The sequence below is a fragment of the Chenopodium album genome, chromosome 16, assembly GCF_948465745.1.
Source record: "Chenopodium album chromosome 16, dcCheAlbu1.1, whole genome shotgun sequence".
Classification (NCBI taxonomy): Eukaryota; Viridiplantae; Streptophyta; class Magnoliopsida; order Caryophyllales; family Amaranthaceae; genus Chenopodium; species Chenopodium album.
The window spans coordinates 41,329,750-41,346,185 of NC_137849.1; the positions used below are offsets into that span (position 1 = coordinate 41,329,750).

Below are 16,436 nucleotides of genomic sequence, written 5' to 3' on the forward strand. Positions count from 1 at the left end.
ATGAGAATGGAGGAGTTTTTCCACATGACTAAAGGTGATGGGGAGCTCAGTTATGCTCAAAATTCTTCTGTTCAGGTAACTCATTACAATTTAATCTTGATTTCTATCCATTTAATCAGTGTTTACTAATCTTAATTTGATTATTGTTTAACTTGAAATAAAAGTGATAGAGGGTAAAAAATATTCCTAGACCTTAATCATCAGCTTAAATTTTTGGTTGAGTTGGTCCACTAACATGGTATCAAAATCTCATTCACATTTCAAGCTCAAAGGGCCTTTCATGTGAGGGGAGTGATAGGGTATAAAAAATATTCCTGGGCCTCAACCATCATCTTAAACTTTTGGTTGAGTTGGTCCACTAACAAAAAGTTTAGGTCGTTAAGTAAGCTAGCACATTATTATATGGTACCCATAATTTGTTATACAATCTTGTTGTTACGTTGTTTATAATTTCATATTGTTGTTTGTTTTTAATGAACAAATTAAATTTAAGCATAAACATCAGTAAATTTCTATTGAAAATATTTAGCAAAAAAGAGTTATTAGCTAGTTCATTGAATCAAAAAGAGATTATTGATGATATTGATTCAAATTAGATATCAAAACAAATTCATATTATTATGTCTTTTCTTATGTATTATTCAAGTATATATGTATTAATGTATTATATATACTTGGTACTCGTACATCATTATTTAATTTTGATTCATATTTAAATCCATGGAATAATATTAGGCCAATTCTTTTGGTTTGTTATCAATCAAAGCTTGACTCACTTGCTAAAGATTTTATCTTAATTTTTAGAGGTTTTGGATTCAAATGATTTCTTATTGTATATTCGGTTTTTCTTTTTAAAAAAAAATCCTTTTTATTGAGTTAATTTTAGTGAGAAAATGTAAAGGTTGTTATTTATTCAAAGATTACGGAATTTCATTGAATCATAACATTTAGTTTTTCAAACCGCATCAAAGAGAAAGGGGAAGAGTGAAGCATTAGTGATAATAAGATGAAAAATTATGTAGGATTCCGTCATTAATTAGAACTTAGACGTGATGAACATAAGAAAAAACAAATTAATTTTTTTAAAACATGTATAGTGAATTGTTAAGCAAGTCATAACAAAGTAGGACATAAAATTTGTGTCCCAAATAAATTCAAGAAGTCGAATATATAAAATACAAACTTTATGTGTTCAACACATATTTATGTGTGTACTATTTTTGCTTAATTGTAGTAGTCAATAGGTTTGTTGAATCATCTAGTGATCTACATCCTATATTGGATTGGATTTATTAGTTTGCGCTGGATGTAAATTAACGTGGATGGACAAGGACAGCTAAGTGAATAAGTCTTTGATTGTCAAAATTATTGGGAACACATTTTGATAGATTATTATAAATATATTTTATATAGCTCGGAATTTGAATCATAATAAATTTTTTTTAGAAATTTTGTGAGAAATCACCTTTTAATTGAACTTTTTTTTTTTTTTTTTTTTTGTGAAAAGCTACCTTTTAAATAAATTGTTGTTAGAACCACTTAATTTAAAATTTTTGTTGTAATTTGTCGATCACCAACAACAAAACAGAAGACAATTGAATTGTCATCGCTGATACAACTTGTAAGGTTTGAATCCACAATCTCACGCTTGATTATCAAAGATTCACATCCACTAATCTATGTAATATTACATGAATCTACTTCGAAACAGAATCTAATAATGATTAAGAGTGGAAAATAAAGAGCATATAATAACGAATAACACGGCGCATTGCTGAAGCTCAAATATAATTGTTTGTTCAATTCATTAAAAATTATGTACTTGAATTGCTTTGATTCAATATTATTCAAATGATAAACAATCATATTCAATTATTGCAACAGAGGGAAGCGTTGTCAATGAACCAAGATATATTAGAGAGCACAATTCAATCTCTAATTTCAAAGCAAAATGGCATATCTAAAGGTCTTAATGTAGCTGATTTAGGATGTGGCGTAGGCCCAGCTCCATTGACTCTTGTATCATTGGTCATGGAAGTTGTGCAAAGGAAATACAAGGAATTGAACCTCAACAATGAAACTCATTTTCAAGTGCCTAAACTTCAAATGTACATGAATGACCTTCCTTCAAATGATTTCAACTTATTGTTCAAAGATTTGCTCAATTTGGAGGTATTAAAACGAAAAGATGATGGTGTGCCCTTGTGCTTCTTGATGGGTGTGCCCGGTTCCTATTATGACGTACTTTTTCCTTACAATACTTTGCATTTTGTTCATGCAAATTACACTCTCCACTGGTTATCTAAGGTTCATTTTCTAATTACTTTGTTTCATTAATTTTCTTTTCTTAGAATATAATTTTTTTTTATTGTATTTTTTATTTTTTAAATACTTGCAATAGTTTTACTTTAACCATGACATGTGGCATATTGTTGTTAGATACGTATCGATTTAGACTATATTAATATCAAATAGTTTATAATTTTTACATATTAATAATTAAAGATATTAACGATTGAAATTATAATTTGACAAACATGAAAAGAGAAGTGCTGCAAGTAAAAATAACATAGGAAGTACCTAAATTATGATCCTGTGTGAATGTGTAATACAATGTCCCATATCTTAAATTTTACAAGTTAAACCTATCAATTATTTATGTCTCTTTTTTTTTTTTTTTGGACATAAATCAATTAATTATGAGTCATGTGTATTTCACATGAAAATTTTACATATTTTAAAGCCGACTTTAACTTAGACCGTCTTCTAACATCATAAACCATCTCAATAAATCCATCAAAAATTCTTTTTTATTTTTTTGATAAATTTTTTTTTTTTTTTTAATTTTTTTTAAACTTATTATGAATTTTGGTAAGTAACAAGCATTTTCATAACTTTGTGCTATGAATTTTACAGCCACCACCAGGACTTTATGATGAGCAGGGCATGTCAATAAACAAAAGAAACATTTATATGTCCGAAACAAGTTCTAGACCAGTTGCTATAGCTTATATGGATCAATTTGAACAGGACTTCATTCATTTCCTCAAATGCCGCTCGAAAGAAGTGGTAACCAACGGGTCTATGCTCTTGACCCTTCGAGGTCGACCATGTTCTTCAGACTCATTCACTTGGACAACATTTGAGTTCAAAATCTTTATTAAGGCTCTTACTTGCCTTGTTTCCGAGGTCTTACACTCCTTCCGCTACTATCATTTTTCTTTTTTGTTTTTAATGTCAGTATGTCACACCTTTAGGGTTAAATATAAGCATTCAATATTTTTTCTAAAATAATACTTTTATTAGTTTAGAGTTTTATGACAAAATCATACATCAATTAGTATTTGAAAATTAGTCATACCTTGACCCCATTTTTCGACTTTGACTACCCCAACCCCATCCACAAAACAACCCCCTCCCCAACCCCATTCACGAAATCATCCCCTCCTTAGCTCTACCCATGAAACTGCCTCCCCTCCTCATCCCCACCAACGAAATCGAACCCTCTAGCTCTTTTCCATCACCCCGCGAAATCTGGGTTTAGGGTAGTTCGAGGGTAAATTTAGGGTTTTTTATTGGGGGGGGGGCGTGGCTTGGAGTACTGGCGCCAACAATGGAGGGGAGAGGTGCTAGGGCTATATATAGAGGAGGGTTTAGGGTGGTCAACGTCGTGAAAAGGGTGGGTTTAAGGTGGTCAACGCCGTGAAAGGGTGGTTTTGTGCATGGGGCTAGGGAGGAGGTAGGTGGTTTCGTAGGTGAATTAGGGTAGTCAACGCCAAAAAAAAGGGTCAAACCCTATTTTCTGGCATAAAGGTATGATTTCGCAAAAAAAAAAAAAAAAAAAAAATAAAAAAAAAAATAAAAATTAAGGTATGATTTTGCAAAATAAAATAAAATTAGGAGGTTTTCCTTATTAAGTTAACTAGCTTTTTGGCCTGTGTAATACACGGGTTGTTTATAGGTATACAATATAAATTTTATGATATGTTTTTATAGGAAAATGAATAGTTTATAAAAGAAATGAAGGGGTGAAAATCGAATGTGATTGTAGAATATATTTAGTTGGGGGAAAGTGGACCAAATAACATTCATACATGTATTGAATTAAAGCTATTGTTTTTTTTTAAAAAAAAAAAATATGAGAAAGGGGATTAAAAAAACAAAGGTTAAATGAGGTGACATGTGATATTGGTGAAAAATTTAATTTACATATGGCATGATGAGGATGATGGTTGTGTTTATAAATACTAAGGGTCTGTTCTCATACGTTGAATTTCAGTTCAGTTCAGTTCACTTAAGTTCAGTTCAGTTCAATTCAGTTTATTTTCAGTTCAGTTCACTTCAGTTCAGTTCGGTTCAGTTTATTTTCAGTTCAGTTCACTTCACTTCACTTCACTTAAGTTCAGTTCAGTTCAGTTTATTTTCAGTTCAGTTCAGTTCAGTTTAGTTTAGTTCAGTTCAGTTCGGTTTATTTTCAGTTCAGTTCAATTCAGTTCAGCTGAGTTCAGCGTATGAGAACAGGCCTTAAGTATAGAGTATAGATAGATATTGATATAGATAGATGCATCGATAACTATAAGATCCCTTAGAACGAACTACTACAAACCTAAAGTTCTAAACAAAATTTCTCTTAAAATTCAATTTGCTATATTAGGGTTACAATTGATAGCTTACATTAAATGTTTTTTCAGGGATTAATTAATGAAGAAAAGCTCGACAGTTTCGATTTCCCTTGCTATTTTGCAAACACAGAGGAACTTGAAAGCATAGTGAAAAAGGAGGGGTCATTTGAAGTTGAAATTTCAAGGACGATAGTATTTGATGTAGCACCTGAAGTTGAAGACAAATGGGAAAGAGCTCAAATAATTACCAACTTCATTAGAGCATTCTCTGAATCATTAGTTTCGCGACATTTTGGAGAAGAAATAGTCACCCCTTTATATGATAAACTCATACATTATGCATTCCAATATTTGGATAATGATGAACTTGCTCAGAACCACGCCGTTACAGTTTTACTTAGAAAAGTATAGTTTTATTTGCATTTTTTGTACTATTTATTTGATCACCTACTTTAATTAATGTTTGTGGTTTATACATACGTATATAAAAAAAATATAGTGTTGTGGGTATAATATTTGCTTGTTGGAATCGTTTCAATGAATAGATTATTAATTTTTAATTGTTATATTATATAATTTTTTATAATTAAAGAAATTACTATTTAAATATTTGCATCGACATAAAATACGGAGCCACGGAGGGAGTAATACGTGCTCGGGAGAAGTAGAATAATAAAATATGGAGGGATTAGTAATTTATTAATTTCTTATTACTTCATACTACCATTTTTTTTAATTATTATTATTATTATTATTATTATTATTATTATTATCATCATTTCTCCTTATTATTCATAGTATAACATAATCCACAATCAGGACTACTTGCGTGGACCTGGTTCACAATAATATTATTGTGGACCCGAGGTCTATACACACGCAACTGACATTATATTGAACATAGTGACCCTTATTTTTAATATAGTAACCTTATTTTTAACATAATAACCTTTATTAAGAGTTGTATAACGTTTAATACTATTGTGAACTTGAAGTACGACGTTATGACCCTAATTTTTAACATAATGACCATTATTATTTATATTGACCTAATAAAATATTTCATTAAAAAAAAAATTTAACTTCTTATAGCCTTATTACCAAAATGACTTTTATTTTCAACATAGTGACCAACATTTTATTATAGTGACTTTTTTATTATTAATAAAACAGCCATAATTTCTCTAATGTTAGTGGTCCACAATAAATTAGTGTGAACCAGGTCCATTTAAGAAAATCCCATCTACAATCTATTTGTATATGTATTCATGTCTATCAACTATCGTGAAACAAATCGAGCTGTAGATTATGTTGCTTCTTTAAGCCATCTCATACACTCACACGGTATCGAACCATTTCTTCTTTACCTTTCTTATTAAAAATTATGCATATGCATGGGCTTACTCTATACTTCATGATTAGAAGTGTTAAATTGATTCAGCAAAGCATGTGCAAAGGAAACTTTATGTATCATGTATGTCAGTATGACAGTATGTATCATGTATGTGGACGACAATTGCTACAGCTTGAATCAAGGAAGTATGTTAGGAAGTTGGCTGTTCCAACTATATATGGTAGTTTATTTTATTTATCACCCATCTCGATCATAACTATTCTTACACTCCGAGGTATCACGTTATGTTCAGACTTATTTTTGACATAAACACTTTTTAAAACTTAGATTAGATAAAATATTTATTTTAGATTTTTAGATTTTTCATACACTAATAAATTTATTTCGAACAAGTAATAATAGGTTATTAATTTTTGAAATTGTTAATAAATTCAGGAAAACAAATTGATCTAATGAAGGTTGATAAAAGGGTTAAGAGCTACTACCAAACTTCAAATTGCAACTAAAATAAGTTTTTCAAACCTAATAGATTTTGATACGATAAGACAACTTAACAAGTTGACTTTTATTTACTACTCCATAGTCCTTAAAAAAAAATGAAAAGATTGAACATTTAGGCACTTCTTTCTCTATATATTTATGTTTGGCAACTGTCGCAATTGCAAGAATTCCTCAATTTTTTCATGTGTCAAATTTTGACTATTAGCATATTACTCTTTAATCTATATTGGTGATTTATGCGTAAGATAAAAGTATTTATGTGAAATCTTGTTAAGATCGTTTCAATGCATAGTTTATTTATTTTTGATATAATACATAGTTTATTACTGTTAAATTATTATAATTTGTACTTTATTGATGGATAATAAAATATCACATTGTCCTACATGTCCAGTCAAATTGGGATACTTAAAAAAGCCGATGCGTGCCGATGTGTGCTATAAATGGGAGGGTTTTAATTGGCTAGAGTCATGCAAGGAAACACAGAGAGATGGAGCTAAAGGATTTTTTTCATATGAAAAATGGTGATGGAGAGCTCAGCTATTTTCAAAATTCTTTTGTGCAGGTAATCTTCTTTTAGTTGTATTATCACCTTATTAAATTAACAACTAAAAATTACGTTGAAGAAAGTTCTGTTCTGTATGTTCTTCTAGTCAAAAACTCAAAACTAATCATCAATTAACTCCAAGAGAATTACACCAATATATACGAAGCACTGCACGGTGTTGATAAATACATGCATATTTATCTCTCTCCTGATTTTTTAACCTTTGGCCATGTTCAAATTCATTTTACATTTCTTTAATTAAAAAAGGAAAAGAAAATCATTGTTTATTATCAATAAAAACACTTAAAATTTGATTGAATAATGTTTAATATATAGTCATCTTTGTTTTACTAAAAGGAAAACTTTTATTTGAATCAGTTATCATAGTGTTACACTTTTAGCCTGAGAAAAGCACGGATTGAAGCCTCATAATCATTTTCCAAAAAAAAGTTGTTTTTCATTAAAACAAACAGAGTCTTAATATTTTTACTTAGTTAGACACTTTCGGCCTTAGAAGAGAAATTTAATGAATTTAGGGTTATTGAAGAGAAATGGAAAAGAGAAGAAAAGAAAGCAAGGTTTTGTAGCTTAGCACCTACAGCTTACTATCCTTTACAGCCTTGCTCTCTTATTACTAGTAACTATTAAAATCTATTTCTTCTTATTTGATCTTAGCTTATGCAAAATTTAACTTGCAAATTATAATTGTTATTGCAAATTATTGAAATAGGAGGAGGCATGGTTGATGAGCCAAAAAATATTGGAGAATACAATACAATCTCTATTTTCAGAAGAACAAGTCCTACCTAATTGCCTTAACCTTAATGACGTTAATGTTGCTGATTTGGGATGTGGTGTGGGCCCAGTTCCATTGGCTTTTGTAACATTGGTGACAAGAATTGTGCAAAAGAAGTGCAACGATTTGAAAATGAAAAGGAATAAAATCCCTCAACTTCAAATATACATGAATGATCTTCCCTCAAATGATTTCAATTTGTTATTTAGACATTTGATGAATTTGGAGGAACTTAAAACAAAAGATGATGATTTACCCACTTGCTTCGTGAAGGTTGTTCCTGGTTCTTATTATGATAGGCTTTTTCCTCGGAATACTTTGCATTTGGTCCATGCAAATTACACGCTCCACTGGTTAATTAAGGTTTGTATCAGTAGTTGACTTTTTCTTTTTAACTTTTACTAATTTTCATTGAATTAATACGGTTTATTTCAAACATTCTTTTTCTAAATACATGATATAACATGTCAAAGTAAAATAAAATTATTATGAAAAGTTTTACAATTAATGTGAATATTCATTGATATATATATATATATATATATATATATATATATATATATATATATATATATATATATATATATATATATAGATCCGTGAAATAAAATTTGTGAAACAAGTACTTCTTATAAGATCATGTTGGAATTATTTCAACGTGTACATTCAAATAGTAATACCTAATATCTAACTTTTTTTTATCATCTATCATTCTCATGAGTTTTAGTATATATACTTAAAATTATTAAATTTGCTAATTAATCTCTTTCTTGGCCCATACTTAAGTTTGATAATTAATCATTTCTTGTATCATACTTAAGTTTGCTAATTAATCTATTCCATGATTATGTAATATGTAAAGGCACCACGTGGACTCTACGATGAGCAAGGTATATCAATAAACAAGGGGAATATTTATATCTCTGAAACAAGCCTCAAGGAAGTTGCAAAAGCTTACGTTGCTCAATTTGAACAAGACTTCACCCGATTCCTTCAACATCGCTCGGACGAAGTGGTAGGCAATGGTTGTATGCTCTTGACCCTTAGTGGTCGACCGTGTTCCACAGATTCATTTACTTGGACGTCAATCGAGCTCAAATTACTCACCAAGGCCCTTACTTGCCTTGTTTCCGAGGTCTAACATTCTCTCTACTTTTATCAATTCATTATAGCATAATAACTCACATGTGATCGTAGTCTTACCACATTTATATATATATAATAAAATAAATAAATAAATAAAAAGGCAAACGCTAACATATAAGATTGTGAGCTACTCCAACTATTACCACTATGGTTTTAAGAAGGAACCCTATAAGGCTTATATGTGATCATTTTCTCCTTTTATGTGGGTTTGTGCTCGGCCTAGTGCATGAATTTTTAATTTTTATCATTATTGATTCATGATTGAACAAAAAGCATTTTGCAATCTAATTTTCGTTTAAGAGTTGTCTTTACAATTATGTGTTCTTCAGGGATTAATTAAAGAAGAGAAGTTAGACGAAATCGATTTCCCGATATATTACGCAAGCGCGGAGCAACTAGAAAGCATAGTTAAAATGGAAGGGTCATTCACAGTTGAAAATTGCAAGACAATGGCGATTGATGTGGCACGTGAAATTGAAGATAAATGGGAAAGAGCTCGTAACATAACAAACTTCATTAGAGCATTTTCAGAATCACTAGTTTCGCGTCACTTTGGAGAAGAAATACTCGGCCCTTTGTACGATAAACTCAACTATCATGCATTCCAACGTTTGGTTGATGCTCAACCTGTTGAGACTTATGCTGTTACTATATTACTTCGAAAAAAGTAAGCACACTATGCATAAACGAAATGAGAGATCTCTTCATAGACTCATAGTCCTCACTCGCGTGTATTGATGTGGTTGATGTATGTGTGTGGGAGTTGGGTTCTTTATTGGCATCAATTGAGTAATCACCATTGTTATTGAGGTCGAGAGATCCCATTTCAAGGTGCACAGTAACTTCAAGAGGAATATACAGAGTACTATACAAAGAATTACCGTAGCATTTGATGTCGATGTTATCAAGCTTTATCGTATTTGTTAATGATCATGTGTTAAATTTGTCGAAATTTGGCTCTAAACATATTCAATTATGCAATAAGTTTCGCATCAATGTGATAGATTCATAGAGTTTATCCGAGAATATGCTTCGGCATATATTGACAAATAGAAAGATCTGAAAGATAATATTTTTGAAAATAACTAAAATCAACATCCTTTTCTTTGCTCGGGAAGATGTACAGTACAATTGAAGCTTCTCTAAGGAGTAACAAGACTCAGTTGCTTAATGCCGGGAAAATTTGGACCAAAAGTAAACCAAGAAGAGACAAAAAAGAGCAAAAAGAACAACGTGCATTACATGATTTGATCCGTTTCGCACAATGCTGCTGTTTATTCTCCTCATGTTGTTCTTCAAACTAGCTTGAGCTTTGATAAGGGTCATTTGCTGTATCAGAAAAAAAACACACGTCATAAAAGCATCGGAGTAGTTTTCTGTATCATAGTAGTTTTATTAATGAACAAAATGATTCACAGCAACCTTCACTATCTCCTTTCTCATGACATGAACATAAAAAACAATTCATTTTCATGTTGTTCTGTTCAACTAAAAAGTCGCATAAGCAAGCTCATTCATGCATGTAAATTGCGATAATCCCCAAAGGTTGAGTTAATTTCCACACACGGAAAAGTTTCAGAATATACTTAAAAAAGTGTAATCCAAAAAGAGGTCAGCAATCAAACATATAACAAGAAAGACCAGAAAACTGGTCATGTTACTGGTATCACCGACACCGAAACAGAAACTCATTAACATTAGCAAGAATATGGAACCAATTCTGATTTTGTTGGGGTTCAGAATTTCAGATAATGGATAGAAATTCCAACAGAAAGAGGTTGAATGGGAAAGAAGGCAACACAGCAATAGGTTGAGGAGCAAGAAAATTCTGAACAAAGGAAAGCAGGAACCAATTCTCAAGGTATATTTGACAAAATAATACTTATAATAAGGCATGTCAATTCTCAAGCTAGTCAAGAGTTGCATTTGACGAATATAAAAGTACCCAAAAGAGAACAAGCAGTGATATCACAAATACAACTTAACAGATTTTCAAAATATCGAGTCAAAGGAAAAAATGCTATAAATTATAGAAGATTAAGCTGATGCCTTACCAATTGATCTACAAAGTCACTCTGAAGTTTCGCCTCTGAGTTAATCTCTTGTGCTACCTGTATAAAAATCATAGCATTAGAGACCAATTCAAAGAACCAAATAAAAGTGCAAGTGTGTAACATAAGTAAATAAAAAATTGAACCAAGACAAAGGACCTAAGTAGTGCTGGGGCAGCTAACCAAACGAAAAAAAATTCTAGTAAATTCATATTTAGTTATTCAACAACTCTCCAGAAATCACTAACCCAAAACAAAAACTCAAGAGTGTCAAGACTTTAAATCAATGTTGCAAGATCTAAGTTCCTAATAAAACAACCATCTTGAACCTCGATTAGTCGTCCTGGTGACAAAAGCACCTAACCAAGACCACAATTCGACAATATATTCTAGCAAAACCCCCTTAGACTGAATAATTAAAAGCAAACTCCTCCTCCGAAAATCCACCCATCAACATGTATGAAACGAGATACAATAATAGCTCGCCCAGTCTTCTAAAAATATGAATAAAACAATCATATACAAACAAATCCATTAATCCAGCATGTATTTTTCCTGCCAAATTACACTTAAATTCGATCCCATTAACGACGCTATCTATAACCAACTACCAAACGAGCCATAAAATCCTGAAATTAGATAATAAGCTGCTTCCACATCCAACCAATACTTCCCTAAAGTTCTCCCTAATCAATACTACTTCAAAATACATGATTAATTCCAAATATTTACATCCAATAATGTTATAAATTACCTAATTTCATGTAATTAAAGTAATATATGAAACTTTAATAATCAAGACAAGAAAGAATAAGAATAAAATTACATTTTTAAGCCTTCGAACTTGTGAAGTAAGACCAATTATTTCATCATCAAGGTCAGCATGCATTGGATCAATCCGCAATTGAATCTCATCTGAATTTCCCACCTGCCGAGTACTCAACCCATCGCTACACTCAAAAAAAAAAAAAATTAAATTAAATTAAAATTCACTTCAAAAATTAGAATCATGTTCAAATTGAAGAATAAAAAATTATGATTGATCGTAATTACCTTGATCTGAAAGGAGCAGCACCACCTCTGAACGCCATAACTTGAGTAATCAAAGAAAATTAAGTGAGGAAATTAGGGTTTGTGAATTGAAAGAGGGTTTCTTGAATAATGAAAGATTAAGATGAATTGGTAACGAAATCAGATGATTAAAGTTGAAGGACAGAGGAAGATATGAAATTTGCAAGAATTGAGGAGAGAGAAATTGAAGAAATTGGTGTGCAAATTGTTCTCCAGGTAGGAGAAGGAAAGGAAATATTCCAGAATTTTTTTTTATGTGTGATATTCCACGTGGCTTTCTCTTATTGGATATCTTGCGTGTCTTTTGTAGTTAGGATTTTTTTTTAAAAAAAAACATTAGCGTTACACCTTCAAAAAAATCTGTTGTACTGCACAACATTAACTTTTATGGTAACTTTTACTGGAATCAAATTTTATCTTTTTCTAATCATCGGTTATTTTAGTACGGCAGGCCACATGGTGCGGCAGGGATTATATATAGGGTATTACTGGTTTTGTCGAGGAGTACTTGTAGGTTTTACTTGTATTTTAAAGTTATTTATAGGTGTTACTTGTATTTTGAGTAACCCCTACAAGTAACCTCAGACCAAACCCCCAATACCAAATCAGCAAAACCCTACAAGTAATCCCTGACTAAAACCGGTAATACCCTACAAGTAACCTCAGAATACAAGTAATATCCTGACCAAAACCAATAACACCTTACAAGTAACCCCAAAATACAAGTAACACCTACAAGTAATCCCTGCCGCACCATGTGGCTAACCGCATACAAAAATTTGTATTTTCTAATGTTTTTTGTTTTTCTTACCATTAAAAACAAATACGAGTATAAACTCTTATATTCAGTCATCATAAGGGTTATTTCGTTAATATTACAAGAAGTTAATTAGTCAGTAACTTAGTATTATAAGGTTACTTCATCAGTGTTTCACAGTTGCACAATCAGTATTAGAAAAGGTTACTCGATCAATGTTATGAGCGTTCATTTGTTCTTTTACAAGCGGTTACATGACGTGGCCAATTGAATACAAAACGCGCTAGAAAACAAAATTCACAGACTTTTAAAAAAATCGGGTGTACAATAATTATTATACATCCATTATAGAGATAGCCTAAAGTAATCAAAAGTTACCCTTGAAATGAATAAAAGTTACCCCCAATATGCATAAAAGTAACCCAATAAAAATAAAAATTCTCAACACTTTATTAATAAAAAATCACATTTTAAATGACTAAAAATAAATTATTAGTGATTGAATGTAATTAAATTACCTTGATAAAACTTTTTTTGTTGTCTATTTATATAAAATTGTACTATGTTTAAAGTTACCCAAAAAAGATAAAAACTTACCCTAAAATTAGCTAAAAATTCCCTTATACTGCATTCTGTACACTAATATTAGTGTAAATCGGGTATATACAAAAGTTTTTCAACAAAATTATGTTCTTCAAATAAGAAAAGTATGGATAGTGTTTTAGAATAAAAACCTTGAGGTAACGTGTAATCTTTTACCGTTAAACATTTTTAGTTCCATAATAAAAATTACATATTTGGAAAATAAATAATAATATAAACTCATTGTATAATATAAATTTTTTAAAGTGTAATGACATAAATATATATATATATTCCCATTTAATTTAAAGTACTATGATCATTTTACATATCAAACAACTTTAAGCAATCAAATATTAATCAAACACCTTGATACAGTCAGCTAATAAAATAAGTTAATCAAATTAGCTAACACAATTAGCTAGTCAAAATTATCTAATACAATCAAATTCAACTTTTAGGTTTTCACCAAACACGACCTACACATTTGTGTTTTCTAGTAAGAGGTTCTGGTTGAAGTCTTGACACATTACTCCATAATTTTAACGGCTATTTCACCAAATGGCACTGAACACTTTAATAATTCCCTGAATGCCATCAAGGTTTTCAAAATTTACCAAATGCCACCGAGTTTTACAAAAATTCACCGAGTGCCATTAATGACTAACGGAGTTAGGGTTTAATCATGACACATGTCATGATATGATTGCTTCATTTTAATTATTTATTTTAATTAACAAAAATTAAAAAAATTCTCACACAAAAAAGACACGCTAATCGAGATATTTCTTAACACACAAAACGAGACATTTACGTTATTTTTTTTGCCAATTTCGAGCTTAATTTGAATCCATTAAGAATCAAAATAACCCCCAAAACTTTACCCGAATAATTTTCGTCATGAAAATCAAGAAAAAATGTTATTTTTATTAATTTAAATAAATGAATAAAATGAATCAATCATATCGTGACATGTGTCATACTTAAACCCTAATGACTAACGGAGTTAACGACCATTAATTAGTCATTAGTGGCACTCGGTGAATTTCTTAAAACTCGGTGACATTTGGTGAATTTTGAAAACCTTAATGGCATTTGGTGAATTAGCCGTAATTTTAAAACGAGAAGGTCAGATCTATCATTATATTGCGTTGAATACATACTTGTTAAGGAGGAGGCGTCGACATAGCATTTCTCTGCCTTTCCTATGAATAATACGAGTACTATATTTCAATTCAGTTGAGGAAAACCAAAAATACAGAAAAAGAATCAAGCCACAACAAACAATTTAAAAAAAAAAAAAAAAAAAAAAAAAAAAAAAAAAAAAAAAAAACACTAACAGCCCTAGCTAAGGAGGAAATTAGGTGAGGCAAAGCAACCCCCAGCCCCTAATGTCCTCATTTACAATCAAAATTAAGTCTAAAGGAATGAGTTTCTAGCAATTTACAGAAATAAAGTCTTGTGTAAAAAAAAAATAAAAAAAAAGAAATAAAGTCTAGTTGATCCAGAGAAGCATTAATTAATCGCAAGTTAAGTCAATTCGTCGCTCAGTTTCCTTCTTGATAGATATTATACTTAGGATAATATTTGTCACATATTAGGATATATTATTTGTATATTTGTATGTTTATCGTATCTAGGATTCCTAACGTGATTAGGCCTAGCGTTGTAAACTCTATATATTTTGATCAATGGTACACACTCGAGATTGAGGAGTTTTCCCGAAATCTAACATGGTATCACAGCTTAGGTTTTAGATCTCAATATTTTTTTTTTCCAATCTTCTTGGTTTTTTCGGTTTAATTGGAATCTTGCCTTTACACGCTTCTTCCGCAATTTTTTACTCTGTTTCTTTGGTTCTCTGTTTTCTTGCTTGTGTAACTTCCTGCTTGTGCTAGAGTAACCATGGCAAAGGATGATGAAACCCCTCCGCCACCACCACCGCCACCGGTGAACGAATTTCATCCTGCCCTCACTGTTAACAACATAAAGAATGCTATTCCCCTAACTCTTAATTATGAGAATGTGCAGTACTCTAGTTGGGTCGAATTGTTTGAGAATCATGCTTGTGCCTACAACGTTCTTGATCACATTGACCCGAAGACGCCACGACCTTCTGATATTTCCGACTCTTTATGGAAAAGAATTGATGCCATTGTTAAACAATGGATCTATGGAACTATCTCTATCGATCTTCTCACGACGATCCTTTCACCGAAGGCCACTGCACAACAAATATGGGATCGCATCAAGGAAATATTTCAAGACAATAAGAGCACGAGGGCAGTGTATCTTGAGACTCAATTGAACGCTCTTCACATTGACAGCTTTCCCTCTGTTACAGCCTACTGCCAACAATTGAAAAGCATCTCCGATCAACTCGCAAATGTCGAACAACCTGTGTCTGATCAGAAACTTGTTCTCCGATTGGTGGCCGGACTCTCAAAGTCCGATTATGACACGGTAGCAACTATGATTGCTCAAACCGATCCTCGTCCCTCGTTCAACACTGCACGCTCTCGCCTTCTCCTCGAAGAAACTCGCCGGAATTCCGAGTCGACTCCGGCATCATCTTCGTTTGTTGCTCAAACACAGGTTTCGGGATCCTCTGATTCAACGCAGCAACAACAACAGCCGACCACCGCTGGCAGGGGTGGCGGCGGAGCAGGGCGCGGTCGCGGCAGCGGGGGTAAGGGCCGCAGCAAAGGCCGTGGCCGCGGCGGTCAGGGTCGAGGCAGCTCCTTCGGTCAGCAGCAGCAGGGGTCGCAAACTCACACCTCACAACAATCTGGGCAGCAGCAACAGCAAGCCAATATTAATGGCCAACAATGGGCCTCTCAACCCTATTGGCCCAATCCTCCATATTGGCCACAATGGGCTCTCCCACCCGCCCCGTTTCCTACTGCTGGGCAGTACCAACCAAGGCCCATCTACGGGCGAGGATCTCCTCAACAGGCCTACACCACGAGCTCACCCCCATACGGGCCCCTTATGAACCCCACGGAGTTT

At 32.1% G+C, this 16,436-nt stretch overlaps 3 protein-coding genes across 3 annotated transcripts; 2 read left to right on the forward strand and 1 right to left on the reverse strand.

The window, feature by feature from the left end:
- LOC145585357 (3,7-dimethylxanthine N-methyltransferase TCS1-like) lies at window positions 1-5,053 on the forward strand. The gene is made up of 4 exons (XM_081642067.1): window positions 1-75; window positions 1,885-2,307; window positions 2,917-3,189; window positions 4,692-5,053. The coding sequence occupies exons 1-4, from the start codon at window positions 1-3 to the stop codon at window positions 5,031-5,033; spliced, it is 1,113 nt and encodes a 370-aa protein (XP_081498193.1). The 3' UTR covers window positions 5,034-5,053.
- A 1,914-nt stretch (window positions 5,054-6,967) lies between these two features.
- On the forward strand, window positions 6,968-9,637 carry LOC145584319 (3,7-dimethylxanthine N-methyltransferase TCS1-like). Its single transcript, XM_081641184.1, has 4 exons — window positions 6,968-7,042; window positions 7,755-8,183; window positions 8,683-8,955; window positions 9,296-9,637. Exons 1-4 carry the CDS (start codon window positions 6,968-6,970, stop codon window positions 9,635-9,637), a joined length of 1,119 nt encoding a protein of 372 aa, XP_081497310.1.
- Window positions 9,638-10,022: 385 nt separating this feature from the next.
- Window positions 10,023-12,314, reverse strand: LOC145585358 (bet1-like protein At4g14600). Its single transcript, XM_081642068.1, has 4 exons — window positions 12,071-12,314; window positions 11,844-11,967; window positions 11,021-11,077; window positions 10,023-10,295 (listed from the first exon to the last, which is right to left on the reverse strand). Exons 1-4 carry the CDS (start codon window positions 12,106-12,108, stop codon window positions 10,134-10,136), a joined length of 381 nt encoding a protein of 126 aa, XP_081498194.1. The 5' UTR covers window positions 12,109-12,314; the 3' UTR covers window positions 10,023-10,133.
- Window positions 12,315-16,436: the final 4,122 nt, after the last annotated feature.

Excerpts from the sequence above, each read along its gene's own strand:
- LOC145585357 (XM_081642067.1), top strand. The coding sequence starts at position 1 with ATGAGAATGGAGGAGTTTTTCCACATGACTAAAGGTGATGGGGAGCTC. Across the intron at positions 76-1,884 it reads CTCAAAATTCTTCTGTTCAG|AGGGAAGCGTTGTCAATGAA; the intron begins GTAACTCATTAC and ends TTATTGCAACAG. Across the intron at positions 2,308-2,916 it reads CTCTCCACTGGTTATCTAAG|CCACCACCAGGACTTTATGA; the intron begins GTTCATTTTCTA and ends TGAATTTTACAG.
- LOC145584319 (XM_081641184.1), top strand. The coding sequence starts at position 6,968 with ATGGAGCTAAAGGATTTTTTTCATATGAAAAATGGTGATGGAGAGCTC. Across the intron at positions 8,184-8,682 it reads CGCTCCACTGGTTAATTAAG|GCACCACGTGGACTCTACGA; the intron begins GTTTGTATCAGT and ends TAATATGTAAAG. Across the intron at positions 8,956-9,295 it reads TTACTTGCCTTGTTTCCGAG|GGATTAATTAAAGAAGAGAA; the intron begins GTCTAACATTCT and ends TGTGTTCTTCAG.
- LOC145585358 (XM_081642068.1), bottom strand. The coding sequence starts at position 12,108 with ATGGCGTTCAGAGGTGGTGCTGCTCCTTTCAGATCAAG. Across the intron at positions 11,078-11,843 it reads AAGTTCGAAGGCTTAAAAAT|GTAGCACAAGAGATTAACTC; the intron begins GTAATTTTATTC and ends ATTTTTATACAG. Across the intron at positions 10,296-11,020 it reads GTGACTTTGTAGATCAATTG|CAAATGACCCTTATCAAAGC; the intron begins GTAAGGCATCAG and ends TTTCTGATACAG.